Source organism: Rhea pennata, chromosome 5, assembly GCF_028389875.1.
Source record: "Rhea pennata isolate bPtePen1 chromosome 5, bPtePen1.pri, whole genome shotgun sequence".
NCBI lineage: Eukaryota > Metazoa > Chordata > Aves > Rheiformes > Rheidae > Rhea > Rhea pennata.
In genome coordinates, this window is record NC_084667.1 from 16,547,412 (window position 1) to 16,563,033 (window position 15,622).

The 15,622-nt window shown below is 44.7% G+C and overlaps 1 protein-coding gene across 4 annotated transcripts in view; it reads left to right on the forward strand.

Moving 5' to 3' along the window:
- The first annotated feature begins 11,277 nt into the window (after positions 1-11,277).
- The window catches only part of RPAP1 (RNA polymerase II associated protein 1), a 43,914-nt gene continuing 39,569 nt past the window's right edge, over positions 11,278-15,622 (forward strand). For 3 of the 4 annotated variants that reach the window (XR_009958614.1, XM_062577613.1, XM_062577615.1), the window contains exons 1-2: positions 11,278-11,326; positions 14,746-14,984. Coding sequence is in view for 3 of the 4 variants with exons in the window: in XM_062577613.1 (XP_062433597.1) it covers positions 14,795-14,984 (190 nt within the window). In the remaining variant the exon portion in view is untranslated. Of the gene's footprint in view, positions 11,327-14,742; positions 14,985-15,622 lie in introns of all 4 variants that reach the window. The other variant, XM_062577614.1, reaches the window with a different exon arrangement.

Below are 15,622 nucleotides of genomic sequence, written 5' to 3' on the forward strand. Positions count from 1 at the left end.
TCGCACCAGGGCCGGGCTGGCGGGGGCACCCTCGGCGGGACCCGGGCCGGCAGCGGGAGCAGCCGGGGGAGGACGGCGGCCCCTGGCAAAGCGCTCCCGCACCGAGCGGCCCCCCGCGCCGCCTGCAGCAAGCGCCGCCGCGCTCCGTGCCCGCAGCGGGCCGCCCCGGCCGGGCACGGGGAGCCGCCGGCCCCGCAGCCCCGAGGCCGCCCCGGCGCGGCCCGGCCGGCGCCGTCGGGGCCGCGCCGCGGGCAGCAGCCGGCCCAGCCCCGCCCGGGCGGCAGGGGTGTTCGCAGGGAGCTGGCGGAGGAAATGGAGGCGCCCTGCTCCTGCGCGTCCCTTCCTCCGCTCCCCGCTGCCTTAGCCGCTCTTACGGTTTTTGCCTGTCTCCAGCACCAGTGCCCCATCCCCCGCTGCACAACTGCAGCCTCCTGCGAACTCCTCGCCCTGCCGATATTTCCTCCTCCCGCCTGCACCCTGAGCTCAGCGCATCCAGGCATTAGCTGCTCTCCCGCTGACCGGGGCTGGTGTACTGCACCATCTTATCTCTGCATGTTTGCTTCATGTTTCATTACACTCTTTGCCTTGTGAGGCTCATCTCATTTGATCTGTTTCTGTATGCCCTGGAGGAGTATATCTTTTAAATGCTTCGTAAAATCCTGCAAACAGGGAAGCGAGCACACTTGAAGTATCAACCTTAGCTTTAATATTCGCACTCATCTCCTGCCACACGTGTGCTGCTTCTCAGGCATACTGCTCTGCAAAACTCCACTGCAGTTTAAAGGCACTCAGGCTGAGGAAGAGTTTGGTCAAGAGGACTGCAGAGCAGGGAATGGTGACGGGTATGTATGCTCGTATACAACAAAAACGGTCCCAAAGCCAGGATTTTCTAGAAATGTTGGGGTCTGCTGAAGCTGATTTTTCAGGACGTTCATCGATTGGATAAGTCTTAGCTGATCCAAGATGGGAAAACTCAGCTACTTTGGAGCCGAAGGAAGCCCGTGAGAGGCAACGGACAAACTCCCTTTGGCTTCTATGGCTTTGGATCACGTTGCTGTGCACACACCGTAACTGCACTACAAGCACTGTACTACACTAACTATAACCACTAACTACACTATAACCATTATAACTTCAGTCTTAGGTGCCTTTTCTTTTCCTGGTTACATCTGCTCCTGGCAGGGATGGCTTTTTTGCTTGTATCCGATAGATACGTGCAAAGTGGTCTGGCTTCTGGTCCTGTCAGCCCTGCAGAGGAGCTGCAGGCAGCACATGGTGGAAGACTGTACAGCGCAGGCTTAGAAAACACATGAAAATACACATTTAAAATACCCTGGATCCTTCGTGTAAGTGGCACAATGGGAAATGGTCTCTTGGGGACAGGTTAGCGGGAAGATGTGCCGGGACCAGATCACACCTGGGACACAGGAGGGAGCAGTCAAGAGGGCACAAGGAGTGCCTGTGGCTTCCCCACAAAGATCTACAGGGGGAGGGAGAAATTAAAACCTTGTTCTGCTCGGTTAGCCTGTGTCTGTTCGCCTAGATGGTTTCAGCGAGTCTGTACGTACGCCGTAGAAACGGGGCCTGTGGAAGTGCTGGGACGTGATGGAGCGCTGTGGTCAGGTAAACATGCCGAGCCAGAGAACCGCACACTGAGAAATCTGGAATGAAGAAATCAGAATGTTACACTAGGGCCAAATTTTTCTTGTAGGGACTATTAAAAAACAACAGTTAAAGGCATCAGTGGCAATGAAGGGAGGCAGAAGAAACGGGTTTCATGTGCCATGAAGCAGCTGTGAATAAGTGCCCCCCCCTCCGGTTTGGTAAGGCAGAAAGGGTTCACAGCTTTCTCCGGCAGGGGAGCGCATTTCTACAGACAGACAACAGGGAGAAGCTGTGCAGCTGGAAAGGTGTCAACCAGGCAAGCCAGGCAGCCCAGGAGAAAGGACATCAAATTTAAAAGCTGAGTCAGAGAAGGCTGGAAAAGAAAGACCTGGCTGAGCTCAGCCTGTCATCCCATACTGAACAGGCATCTCTATTTAATAAATACATCTAATACCCTCTGGGCTTTGGGGCAACCTGAACAGCTTCATGAAGGTTACTTTAATTTCCACAGACTCTCCACTTCCAATATTGAATAACCTGTGTTTTTTTTTAATCTAAGCCAATCTGGACCGCTGCTTGGATTGTGGCTGTAAGCAGTCTCAAGAACTGGTTAATTGGCCCTTCCATCTTTAAGGGATGATGTTTTCTCTTGGGGGATGTAGTCCCCAGTTGTGCTTGGGTTTTTGATCAGAAAGGCATAGGATCGCACATCTTCCTACCTGGTATTCTGGTGATTCCTGAAACCAAAACACAGAAAAAACTGAGAGATGAAAGAGATCTGCAGGAGAGAAAATGCAGGTTGCTGTTGGTTGAAGGTTGCCCTGAGATTTAAAGTTTGGAAATGTCATATCTCACTTGGTACCTTTATTTCCGCCTCTCTAGCTCCAGATTCAATGCATCAATCTCTGTTATCAAGGTTGCCTTCACAACCTGAAGGAGCAGGGAAAAAAAAAAAAAAGAAAAAAAAGAAAGAAAAAAGGAAGATGGAATTCTAGAAGGTACTGCAAAATCTGTGCAGAGAAGCTCATTTTTTAATTTTGGAAATGCAGAGGATCAGTGTCACTGGTGTAAGCTGCCTGAAGGGACTATTTTTGTTCTTTAGAAGCTTTTCCCTCTATTCTAACACACATTAATTATGAATATTTATGTATATAGCACCAAAAATGTGATAAGCAGTTTGCAGGCTGGCTTGCAGAACATGTACACCAGATTGTAAAAATTAGCTCTCTCTTCTGGGCTTTGTGCCTGGTCACTCACTCTTTCTAAATGGCTAGCAAAGAACAGAGACAATATGCATTTGTAGTACTGCCTCCTCTATTCAAAGCAACAAGAAACTGGTGCAGTCAGGAATTGCAGTTTGTGTTAGCTTAAAAGAAGCTCTCTGCCGCTCAGAGCATGCCTCCCTTAAAATGTTGATAATCCTTTCTCTAAGCTTGGCTGGGTCATTCTACCGATTTACGAGGCAGAGTTTTGTTCTATTCTTTAGTAAGAGCATTTGGGGCAAATTTACAAAGATGTGATACTGTTTCAAGCATGCAGTTTTTTGTCTGTCTTTCAGCTGAGACAGCTATCAGATCCTGACTGTTTATGGCCATCGAAATTTGCAGAGCACCTTACTGAAAGAGAAACATCAAGCCCTCTGTCCAGGGGCGACTCCTACTAGGAAAAACACAATATTACAACTGCAAATTACTTCTCTGCTGCTCCAAAAAATAGTGTGAATTGATATACGTTGTGAAAGAACTGCCACAGGCTGCCCCAAAGCGAAGAGTAATGGACAGAGTATTTCCAGGTTTGTAAGCTTACTTATGCAAATAGACATACTGGAAGAGAGAAGCTAAGTATGCAGTAAGTCATACTGTCCTATGACTTGTGTTAGCTGCTAAAGGACTATACAGTCTATCTATCAAGAATATATCCAGTCATCTTAACAGGCATTTGATCAGGTCCTTTATATATATATTTTAAAATGTATTTCTAGTTAATCACAAGCTCTTTCTTCTTTTAATTACATGTTCAGACATCTATCTGGGTCACAAGTGTCATTTCCTTCACTGCATTTGTTTACGAGTATAATCCAAAAAATGTCTATTATCTTTTGCAAAGCTTGTAAAAGGAGAACACTGCATTGCTTCAATATAAGAGCTTGGTGCAATATTTGTGAATTAAATTGTGGATATAGCAAAAAAGAATCTGTCTGGACCATTCACAAAATGAGCTTTGATATCCTTTTAGTAAATAAAAAGCTGAAGGGAGACATCAATAATTTATTAGCACTTGGATTACATCCTCTGCTGCTTGTAGTCTGCTGCCTCTTGGAGCAAAAGAGGACAAAGGCAATATTCTCTTGCTTTGTAAAGTCTTTGCATACTTCAACATGTTGCTGCTGACAAAAGATGCCTCATTTTGGAGATACGCTGACTCAAATAATGCAAATAAGTCTCAGAGTCATGGTCATAGTTGCAGAGACTGCAGTGGGGTAATGTTCCCACTTCTTCTCTACCCCTCTGGTGCCTGCCTTTCAAAACTTGGCCTCAGTCTCCTATTTCTGTCTTTCCCTTATCTTGCTCCTTTTGACATGCTACTTCCAATACCTGAACATTCACCATCACCCACAACTTCTTTCCCTGCTTTTTCAGTCTTTAAGTCCGGAGAAACCTTTCCCAGTTCTGTCCTAATCACTCCACTGAGAGCTACATCACTGAGCAGCATTTAGGAATAAACAAAGGCTGTTCCTCTGGTAACTGTACTGCAACAGCCTCCAACCTCTCTCCTTCCTGCTCCTTCAGACTGTTGCTCTTCTTCTTCGGCACTGCTGGGGAGGGAGGACATCTGCAATTTCCAAAGACGGAGACAGAGCAGAGACTGTCCTCTCAGCCCTAGGTAGGTGTAAGAAGCCATGGGGGGCAGCATGGAAGACCCCTCTCTGTGCACAGGGGTTTTGTTTTCTGCAGCTGTTGACATTTCCTACCCCATGAATGCTGAACATACCTGCATAAAACCAGACAGATGCTCTGAGGGTCACGCAGGGGCAGAACGGCATGCCCACAGCAGTCCTCTGAGGCCAACGACCTTGTTAGAGTTGTGTCCAGCCTAAGCTGATACACCTTAATTTTCAGTGGGGCTTGGTAGCTCAGCTTAGCACTACACAGATCTTGTTTGCATGTTTTGAAGCAAATAAAGACAAAAGCTCTTTTACAGATATTGTAAGGACAACCAAGTTTCAATGGGCTGCTGCAGATAATTAAGGGGAATCTTATTCCCCGGATTATCTCAGCTCAGCACTGAAGGGCTTTGTTGATCAAAGGGCAGCAATGGAAGAAGAGAGAGGAAACAGAATTTGCTCACCTGTGTTCACAACATTTTATTACCTTAGGTAGGAAAGAAAGCTATTCAGACACAGTGACTGACCAGAGAAACCAACCTTGGCCAGCAATTCACCAGTGGCCCCAGGCACAAAATAAGGCACGTCCCACTAGAGCTAGAGCAAACACAAATCTCTCGTCCTTAGCAGGAAATGCCTATTATGCAGCTTAGCCAAATTCTTTCCAAAGTTAAAACCATCAGCCCACATCCATCCATTGACCTTCGTGGCTCAAGGTTTCTGATGCAAAAACAGCCATCTGGACAGTGCCATTCTAGAGCCAAGCAGATAATCTGGACAGTTCCCAACATTGTCCTATAGGAAGAAAGCTAGGCAGTTGCTGCTGCTGCTGGACATCTCCAGAAGGCAGCCTGCCAATGCTCAAAGCTGTTGTCCACTGCCAAACAGATTTTTTAAACAGCATGGCCCTTGGTAACAAACCAAAATTAAAAGGTGCATGCATGCATCTGAGCAATCAATGCTCCTACATGGTGACATCAAGTAACTGTTGGTGTAATCTTTGCTGTTTTACCTGTAACTGTGTTACTGAAGAGAACGTTTGAAAATGTTGATGTAGTTGACTTATTTGGTTAATTCTGATGACATTTTGCACCAGCACCCTATTTAGATACCCTGCATATTGAGGAGAAATGCACCCCACCAGCACAATCCTCTGGGAACCCATAGCATTTCACACCATCCCTGAGGAGACAGGAAACCAGTTCAGGCCTAATATAGCTCCATAGAAAAGTACTCATGAAGTCAAGACACAACTGCCCACTCCAGCCCTGTAAGTTTTCAAAGAGGAAAGCAAAAACTCAACTCTGTGCAACTGCAGCTAGTCTGGCCAGAACACTTAAATTACCAAGACACCATTATTATCACTGTTAAAAACTCTTGGCAGATCTAGCAGCATTAGCATAACCATTTTGATTTAAGTACTAAGTACTTAAGACTCAGGCCTGCTGGTAATACGAGCTGGCTGCTATGCAGGGATGTACACCAAATCCTGAGCTCCCAAGCCTGAGTGCACGGCAAAGGCCATACTTTCTGCTCCCTGTGTAAAAGAGCTGCAGCCTAGGAGAAGGTTCTAGGCACTCCTTCTGGTGTATATTCTGGCTAGTACAGATGGGATTTGGATAAAGCCTGTATGCATCACTCTCATCCTGCTCAGATGGAGACGGATAAGGTTCTCCTCCATGATACAACAGGCAATAATTTGAAGAGAAGAACCAAACACATTCTGACATACTGGCAAAACAACCAGTTCTTCAGGAGATTTTCCACCGAGGATAATCATCTGAGCACATCCAGTGGTTTAAACTGTCTTAAATTGTGTGAAACATCAGGCTTAGGCTCTTTGACAGGCTTCCTTTAAAATCTACCTTAGTAGACTTGACTGCATCCATTGCATTGCTCAGATTTTGACAGACAGGTCCAGCAGCAGCAGCCAAGAGGGACACTTTCCTCAGCCCAAAGAAGCTGAATTCCAGAAATTTTGCTTTTCTCTGGGGTATTTTAGGCAGTGGGCATTGCCAGGCAGAGTCAGCTCAGAAATTATTGTCACTTAAGTCTCCCATGAACCAGTGAATGTCAATGACAGGGCATTCACCATTCATGCAAACAGTGATTTTTATCTGCAGTACTCTTTGTATGTAGTGTCCGAATGACCTGACTTGAGGAAAACATTTGCTTGATTGCATTGTCTGATTTCCAAAGAGGTCCTCTGGAGTCTTAGCTGTATGTCAGCTCATTTGTAGCTGGATTTTATTTTGAGGTATTAATGAGGTGAGGAAAACCCAGTGAGATAGGGATACATTACATAGGCTGAGTAAGAAATATCTTTATCTGCTGAAGACGTGTATTATTTCAGGATATTTTCATTTAATCTGATAAAAATGGCATTTCTATAGAAACAACTGATAAAACAAACAACACAGAGGAAATCGCATGCTAACTCTCAAGAGCCAACATAATTTTTGGCAGATAAATTTCTAGAGATGAGCAAATATTCTGCAGTTATTGGATTTTTTTTATATCCACAACCTTTTCCCCTCACTTTCATGGTTAATTCACACTGAGTATGGATGCATGCTTTTTATTAGAGAGCAAGTAAAACTTTGATTTATTTAAAATATCCCTAGTTCACACGGGTCTAGGAATCCACAGCAGCCTTTCCTCAGTGGGGTGTTGCAACTGCTGCTGATGCTGCAGAATTGCAGGGTTTCACCCCAAAAGTAGGCCAGAGAGCTGCAAAAAAGCCATCCAAAGCTCTGTGCGTTGCCCTCTGAGGATATGTGGACATACATACCCTCTCTGCTTGTCTATTACGTCCTCCTGCCAGCAAGAAAGCTGCCACTGATTACTCACAATCCAGTTATGCTTTCACACACGCACATTTCTTTAAGAACACATGTAATTTCTTTGATAGCAAAAAGAATCCTCCTCCTATGCTTTGCATTACACCACTATGTGTATTTCCCTGCTTTGTTGTTGGTTCAGAGCTCTCACTCTTCCAGCTGCATCCATGTAGAGATTGCTGACATCCAGCGTGACCACTCCTTTGAGCACAATGCATTGCTGTTCTGTCCAAGTTTCAGGCTCAGTTCCTTGCAGAGTTGTCCTACACCATAGGTGACAACTTACAACTGAACATTTTGTCATGTCTTTTTTATAAGAGAGCATATATAAGGACTTCCATCTTGGACCAGTCCCACGTTACCATCTGTTCTCCACTCCTAACCAAACCTGCGTGTTGCCTACAATCCTGCTCTCTAGTTGCTATGTTTTCTACTTCAGTTTCTGTCTTCCAGCAACAAACCACTAAGATTATCTGCCTCCTTGGCCATCTGTTTCTTAGATAACTCTTCCTATTATTTATCATCTCTGCAACACAGATAATATTGGTGCCTTTACAGATTTACCCTTTCTAATCTCACTAAGGCCATTGCCATGATGTCTCTGTTGTTCTTATCTCTTCCATTTTACAATCCAGTGAGAAAGAATTTGGTCTTAGGCTGTCATGTTCAACTCTGCTTTGGAAGACCAATAACACCTACCAGAAAGGTATGTGAAACTAGGGGCTGGTGACAAGTTAGAAGAAGGGGGTAAGGGAGATTACCAGGGCTTGTGATGAGACTGAAGAGCTCTTAAAATCTTTAAGATAGCTCTCTTTAAGTGAGGAATGTTTGAGTTCACCTCCAATGACTCTTACACATGCTCTAGTGGGAATTCCTTTGCTAGATTAGCTTAGAAGTTCCACACAAGTGTGTTGGTACTTGCAGTTTATAGGATATTTATAGGAAGATGCACAAGCATGATTTATTGATAGAGCATAAGCTATATATAGTGTCTTTGACTGTATTATTAAAACTGAAGGTAAATAATTAATAGAGTGTAAAGAAGGATGCATACAACTGGCAGTTTTGATAGGAAGTATTCTTGTCTGGGGTAATCAAAATTGAATATATTCTGAGTATATTTTTATATCTTTCTGATGAAAAAGATTACTTGTCCACCTGAAACGTATACTAACGGTCACTCTGTATGGCTATAGAACTTGGCTGTAATCAGTGTAGCAGAAATTAGAGAAGAAAAATGCTTAGGGTTGTTAGGTTTGAAAACCACCCTGCTCTTAGGATAAGGTTACTCTCTGCAGATATCGACCAGTTATGCTTTGTTGAATCTCAGATTAGTTTCAGATTAGTTACAACTCAAGTAACATTTGTTACTTTTGCGAGGTTCAATTCCGGCCATTCTCATGAGAAGTATTACAGAAAGGTACAGGCTTACTTCAGCAGAAAGCAAGAGACAATGTTAACAGTTTTTATGATTAGAATCAGATAAATGCTTGGGTAAAGCAAAACTTTGCTAACAATTGGTTATGTATCTCATGAACTCATCTCCTGGCTCCAAGAGGAAAAGATGAATAGCAGCCCACTCCAAAGAATCATAACTCAACCATGCCCTTTTATGACCCAAGCTATTTTATTTATGTATTCAGTTAAAGATACATAGGGTCAAATATCCTATAACATGTTTAGAGTGTTTCTTTTTCCACCAAATGAATAGTAATTCATTTACATCATTTCCATACTAACAACATTAGTAAGGTCAACGTGATGTTACGAATAGTTACTGAATTCCTTAGAGCCCAGCTAAGCCACATAAACTTGTAAACAGTCTCAAAATTTAATCCAGACATATTTCAGTACAATCAGTTAACATACACCAAAGCTTCCCTGCCTTATTATCCAAGTAACACAACCCAAATGTCTTTATCAGTCAAAGGCAAATTGTTCTTAAGTTCCCCGCTAGCAAAGCCTCAGAGGGCCAAAGGTCTTATACCCACACCACTAACTGCCACTTTTGAAGATCAATGGTGCTGCCTTGAGTAGTCTAAAGATAAACTGCAATAAACTAAAACCCCAATTTTACTTCTTGCCTGAAGCAGAGGCATAATCCACTTACTCCAACAGATTTTAGAGCAGTCCTACACAACCTTTGCTGACTCACAAGCAACAACGCACTGAAGCTAGTAAGCACCAAAAGGACTGTTAAACTTCTCACTTCTAGTCAGCCAGGGCTGTGGGAGCAAGAGTCCTCAGCCACCAGCAATGTTAGATGGTCTCACGGACAAAGGACTAGAAACTACGGCTTTTGAGGTTTAACTACAAGCAACTTGAGCAATTATTTCAAATGGTCTCTTCCATTCTAAAACAGAATATCCCAGTAGAAATGAAGACAGAAAAGCTATGTGGCAGATGGTGATGGTAACAGCTGATTTCAGGGAAATGGAGATTTGGGCAGTACATTTATCAGCAGTTACTACTATCCCTGAACTAGGTTCGCCTTTAATTTGATTCCAGCTCCTTTAGGGAAGCAGAGCTTTGTCAGTGGATGAACTGCATTCTAGCAGGGCAGCCTCAGAGAAGTTGCCCTGAGAGTCTCTTTCCTCCTCTGGGAATCTACAGAAGTAATTAAGAGCAACTCCATTTATCCCTCCTGCTAGGGCTACCTGTAGCTAGCAGACGTAATGGCAGTAACTACTCAAATTGCCAGGCCCAGCAGCCACAATGTTCTTGTAGCACATAAGAAATACACATTAGATGGTAGAAAAAAAGTCCAATAATGCAGTGAGACTCAGGGTCACTCTTGGCTATTTAGTCAGTAGGTCTAATTGAGCATCTTCACATTATTTTGGTGGTCCTACTTTCTAATAAATGCTCAAAGACCTAAAATAGGGCAATCTTCAACTTTACCAATTTAGGAACAGTATTGTTCACAGGACTTCCAGCCAAGCAAGATGTTTTTGGACTAGCATTTTCAATGTGAAAAAGAATTTTCATTTTGTACAAATTCACTGTGACCCAGGTTCACTAACACTGTGTTTAAGATTGTCTGTCTGTTGACAGACTGAAGGCTGATCTTCATTTCTATATAGACATAAGTGCTTTAAATAACTGTAATAAATAAAATCAGAATATGGCTGTAATTTTACTGTAATATTGCACTTTTCCGAAGGGATTAAAACAGTAAAACCCAGTAGATAAGAATGTGCTATATTCCTTACAGTATTATGGCACTTGTGATGAGTCCTTCCCAGTCAAACAGTAGCCTGATCTTGTCTAAACCTTTTGGTCTGTATAATCAGGCCCACAAATGTCATCTTCCAGGTAAAAAAGGTGACTGAAAAGTCACTGAAAGGTGACTAAGCACTGTAACAACTATTACTCCTTTTGCAAGCTATGGCAGTATTCCTACCAGTTTTATTACTTGACATATATGAATAAGCCATGAATAATCAGATCTGAATAATGAACTACAGCTATGTTTATGCAGTTTTAAGTATCTATTCTCCTGAAATACGTCTGGTCTCAGGCACACCAACATCCTCTAATAATAAAATGCAACAGACTGTATGCTTACATAAATATATTTCAGTATGGGCAGGCACATGCTATTTGAGGCAGGTGCCCCATATTTACGCCTAAGAAAAGCATCTGGGAGAATCTAAATCTAGGTAGTCTAACTCAAGAGTGGATTTGGGGAAACGTTTTAGTGGCAGGACTGCTCTTCAACAAGCACCAAGCCAGGAGCATCAGGCAGTCCCCCACACCCTCCCGCGGCCGCACGGGTGCCGGGCAGGCTGCCAGCCCTGTCGCAACGGGGGGCAGCACATCCGCTGCGGGCCACAGGCCCTGTGGGGAGGGAAAATGGCGCCAACTCGCCCCGGCCCACCCCGGCAGCGGGGAGCAGCCGGCCGGAGGCGGGCGGAAGTGACGTTCTTGCCGGGCGGAAGAGCCGCCGCGGGGCAGAGCGGAAGTGCTGGCGGCGGGCGCGGTGGGCCGCGTGCAGGTGAGTGGCGGCGCGGGCCGTTCCCTGGCAACGGGGCCTCCGCGGCGAGCGGGCGGCCGGGCCGCTGGGGGCCGCCGCGGCCCCGAGCCCCCGGCCCCGGCGCCCCTTCCCGCGGATGGTTCCATAACGGCGTTCAGAGGCGCCCGGGCCGTTGTTGTGGGGCTCGGGGCCTGCTGCCGGGCCCTGTTCCGCGGGGTCCCCCCGGCGGGCGCGGGCCGCTGTAACGGTCCGTCGGCGCTTCAGGGAGAGGCCCGGCCCGGCCCGGCCCGGCCAGCCTGCGCGTGTGTTACCAGCTCATTTAGCCTGTGAGCGCTGTGGCTGCTTCGGGACAACTCGGTTTTTTAATTTGTTAATAGCAGCTTGTTGCTTTTAACTTTATTTTTGTGCTGTGTAGGGGCTCTTTTTCTACAGTGACTGATCAGCCAAGTTGAGCCTCTTTGAGGAGATGCTTTTGTAGCATTTGACCTGGGTTTTCTTTCTGGGAAAAGCGTCTCTGCAGATACCTGCCCTCTCCATAGCAGATTAAAGCTGCTGCCTCCTTTTTTTTTGTCTAGATATTTTAGACTGCCAGTTATTAAACTATCGAGTGCAGAACACATTTTTTTTGTGACAGAGCAGAATGCAAGTATTAGGCTTACCATTTTACAAAGCAGCTAAGAATGCTGGATGACCCTTTTCTGCCCTTCTGATCCTGTATATGCGTTTCTAGGCCGACATCCTCAGCAAGTTATGTATGTTGGCTAGATGGTGGTTCCTATGTACATAAAGCAAAAGTGTGCAGTTGAGCTTTTAAGTGGCCAGTTGCAAGATTGGAGATAAAAAGACCATAGGATGCTGGAGACAGTGTTGATGATCAGTAGTGTGTTATGTTTCTTAAATGTTTTCTCTGAGCACTGGTGGATAAGAATTACGGTTAATGATGGCCAGGTAAGTAATGTGCTTAGAAAGTTTACTTCCTAAATGTGCCTTTCTCCATGTCCACTGGAGGCTGTTTTCACTGTGTTCTGTCTGTCTGCAAGTAACCATACATATTTAATCAATTTTTAGCTCTTTGAGGTGCAGAAGGACTAAGTCAGAGGCCTTGATTATGCAGCTTCTAGACACAGAACATGGCAAGAGCACATTTAAGGCTTTTATGTCTGTGCACCAAACTAATGGCCATCTCTGTATTGTCATGCTATAACTCTGTGTTCGGATAGCCTTTATATCCGCATGGTGACCTTGAGAACGTGGTTCCTAGAGCAACATCTGACTTCTTTAGACAGCGACTGTGTGGCTGGCTTCTTGTGCCTGACAATTCTCCAGACAAATGAAAGTAGTTTCAAGGCCCTGTATATTTTCTAAGGGATGTAAGTAATACATAGAGTCTGATGAGTGTGTGGGCTTTCATGTGTTGAAGAGTTTTATTACAGAAAGATTAGTGACATGCTTTCCTTATAACCCAGTGGTTTGCCTCTGGTAGGTCCAGCTCCATCCTTATCTGGACTTTGAAGCCTTGATGATGGGGCGTGAAACACTTGGCTTATGATGTGTGTGGTGTGGCTTCTGCATATCAAAGGGGGACTCCTCAAGAGACCTGTGATTATTGGAGTCTGTGTTGTGGCAGAAACTGCCATAAATAAAGAACGTGTAGATGTGCTTAAGATGGGGGTGCACAAACAAGGAGCTGTCTGCAAAAGTTGCATTTTTTGCTGTGCAGTTGGAAGGCAACTGGGCTGCAGGGATGTGTTCTACCTTCTCTTCAACATGTGATGCTGGCATCAGATGTGGTGCTGGAATCAGAGGACTGTTTTAGCAGTCCTAAGGTGCTGAAGTGAATCGAATCCCTGGAAATCTCAAACTCTCTGAAAATCCAATTTGATTTGATACACAGCACTTAAATCTGAGGATTTTTGTCCGCTTTTTGCACAAAATGAGTGGCAGGAAAAAGTATTTCATCAGCGTTCATGTGACAAGTCATTTTACACTAAGCCCTTGGTTTAAGGAAAAAAAAAGTACCATGACACTGCCTGGATCTCTTTTTAATTTAGCGCTCTTGGAATGATTGGCAAAATAAGATCGCTAAAGATGGTATAAATATCCCAAGTGTAGGTCATAAATACTGCATGAAGTAATTCATGGTGTATTAGCATCCTTCCCACAAGGAGAGGATGCTAATAGACTCATGAATTACCTCATATTCCCCAAATATTTTACAAAAAGAGTAAGAATAGTGTAAGAAAGAAACAAAGCATTGGTTTCAGGGCAGTGGCTGTGCTTGCACAGCGATTGAATGCTGTTTTGGTCTGAGATCAAGCCAGATTCACTTCCAAGCCTTGTATTTTATCTTATAAACAGCCTACCCCTATGGTAGGTAATCTTAGTTTTAAAAATCTGTGTCTGCTTCCCTTTCCAACTTCTCAGTAAATAGTTACTGAGTTCTCTTGATGTTCTTTCAAAAGTAGAAGAGATAAAATATGTACAAAATATTTCAAAATACCAAGTGGGGAAGCATGTCAAGTCTGTAGCAGTAATGTTGATCAGTCATTCAATTAGTGTGAAATCTATTTGCAAACACTTCACTTGCTGTTTGTGAGAAATGAATGGATGATCCCAGGCACTGGGAATTAGGGGTGAGGAGTGGTATTCACAAATATTTTCATGCCCGGCAGATGGGAGGTGAAATAGTTGCCTCTGTAGTAGATGCATATGCATATGCAGTGAGGTAAAAGCATTTACGAATACCGCCCTTAACTTTCAACCCAGAACTGTCCTGAGTGTTCAGTGAAAATGCTTTGGAACAGCATAACCTTTGCCAGTAAGATGCTGGTGAGAGAGAATGAAAGTAGGACAACTAGGTAAGGAAGAAAACCTTTTTTTCACTTGGGAGATCTGAGTGCAAAGGAGATTATAAACAGCGATCAAGTGAGCATGTTGCCCATGTCTATGTGACAGGCTCTTGCATTGTAATAGAGATGCTAATGCTAAGATCTTGAGAAGACAGTGTAGTGGAGGGAGGAGGTTTGCATGAGACTCTGCCTCTGACCTTCTTGTTTGGTGCTGATGTTGGAGTAAGTCAAGCCTGTTGTCCTGGACCAGATGCTTCTGTGGCTTTGCAAATCCAAGGCTGTGTTGTTGGATTTCTGGCAGCGATATGCATGTTGGCTGACTTTTTGCTGGCTAGATACCATTCTGTTCCCAACTGGTTAGTAGACCAGGTGTTGGCTTGTCTGGTGGCACGCTTCTTGGCAACAAGAAATGAGGTAAACAGTTTGGGGCTCTGGTGCAATGAGTTGTGTCCTGGAGTGACCCTGAAGTTGGGCTGCTGCAGTACATACAGGAGCAGTGGAGTGGGACAAAAATGAATGACTTTCCCCTGCTGAACCCATCATCTCCCCAGGAAATCCAGTTCGGTACCCAGTTTTCCATGTGTTCAGTAGGTTCCATGTGAAAGCACGCTGGGTCAGGTCGCAAGAACAAGAAGGCAGGATGTTGTCGAGACCAAAGCCTGGGGAGTCTGAGGCAGACCTGCTTCACTTCCAAAACCAGTTCCTGGCAGCCAGAGCATCGCCTGCAGTGAAGATCGTGAAGAAAGCAGACAAGAGGAAGGGGGAGGAAGGGAGCAGAGATGCTGAGAGGCTGCCGCTGCAAGACAGCAAGGATGTGGTCATGCTGGATGGTAATTACCTTTGTGAGGGGTTCTTTGAATTACTAGGCTTCTCTGCCCCCTCACTGCTTTCACCATTCCTCATTCCTCAGCACTTTTCCCCTTCGCCTCATTCTGTCTCAACCCACTTTTGCTTTTGCCCTGCATTTGTGTCCTCCTTGCGGTATTCTTTGTTCTTAGCCCTGTTGGAAAATGCTCTTGTCCAATTTTACCAGCACGTGACAGAGTTGCCGTTACAACACACATCGCCTTTCTCTATATTTATCACCTCCCTGTGGTGCTTTGCCAGCCTCTATGCAAGAGATGTTTGTTGTGACTTTCATCCATTGGATTATCTCATCCCTGCCTCAGTGCTTGTTTTGCCCTCTGTCCAGAGCCTGTTCTCAATGTGTGTGAGCTGTAGCTCTGTTAACAGTCCCAGCTTTCAGTCAGCGGATCAGGAGTCCCTTTTTTTGACACCAACAGTAACTGTAATGCTTCTTCCATGTGTTTAATAGTCTCAAAAGCTTAAGGTGCTTTCTTAAAAGCAACAACTTAAACCTTACAACGCTTGATTACAGGTAAGGAAATATGTTCCCAGTTTATAGATGGTGAAAAGGAGGCCTTAACTTGCTCATGGTTATACAAGTCACTTGCTGTCAGAGCTAGCA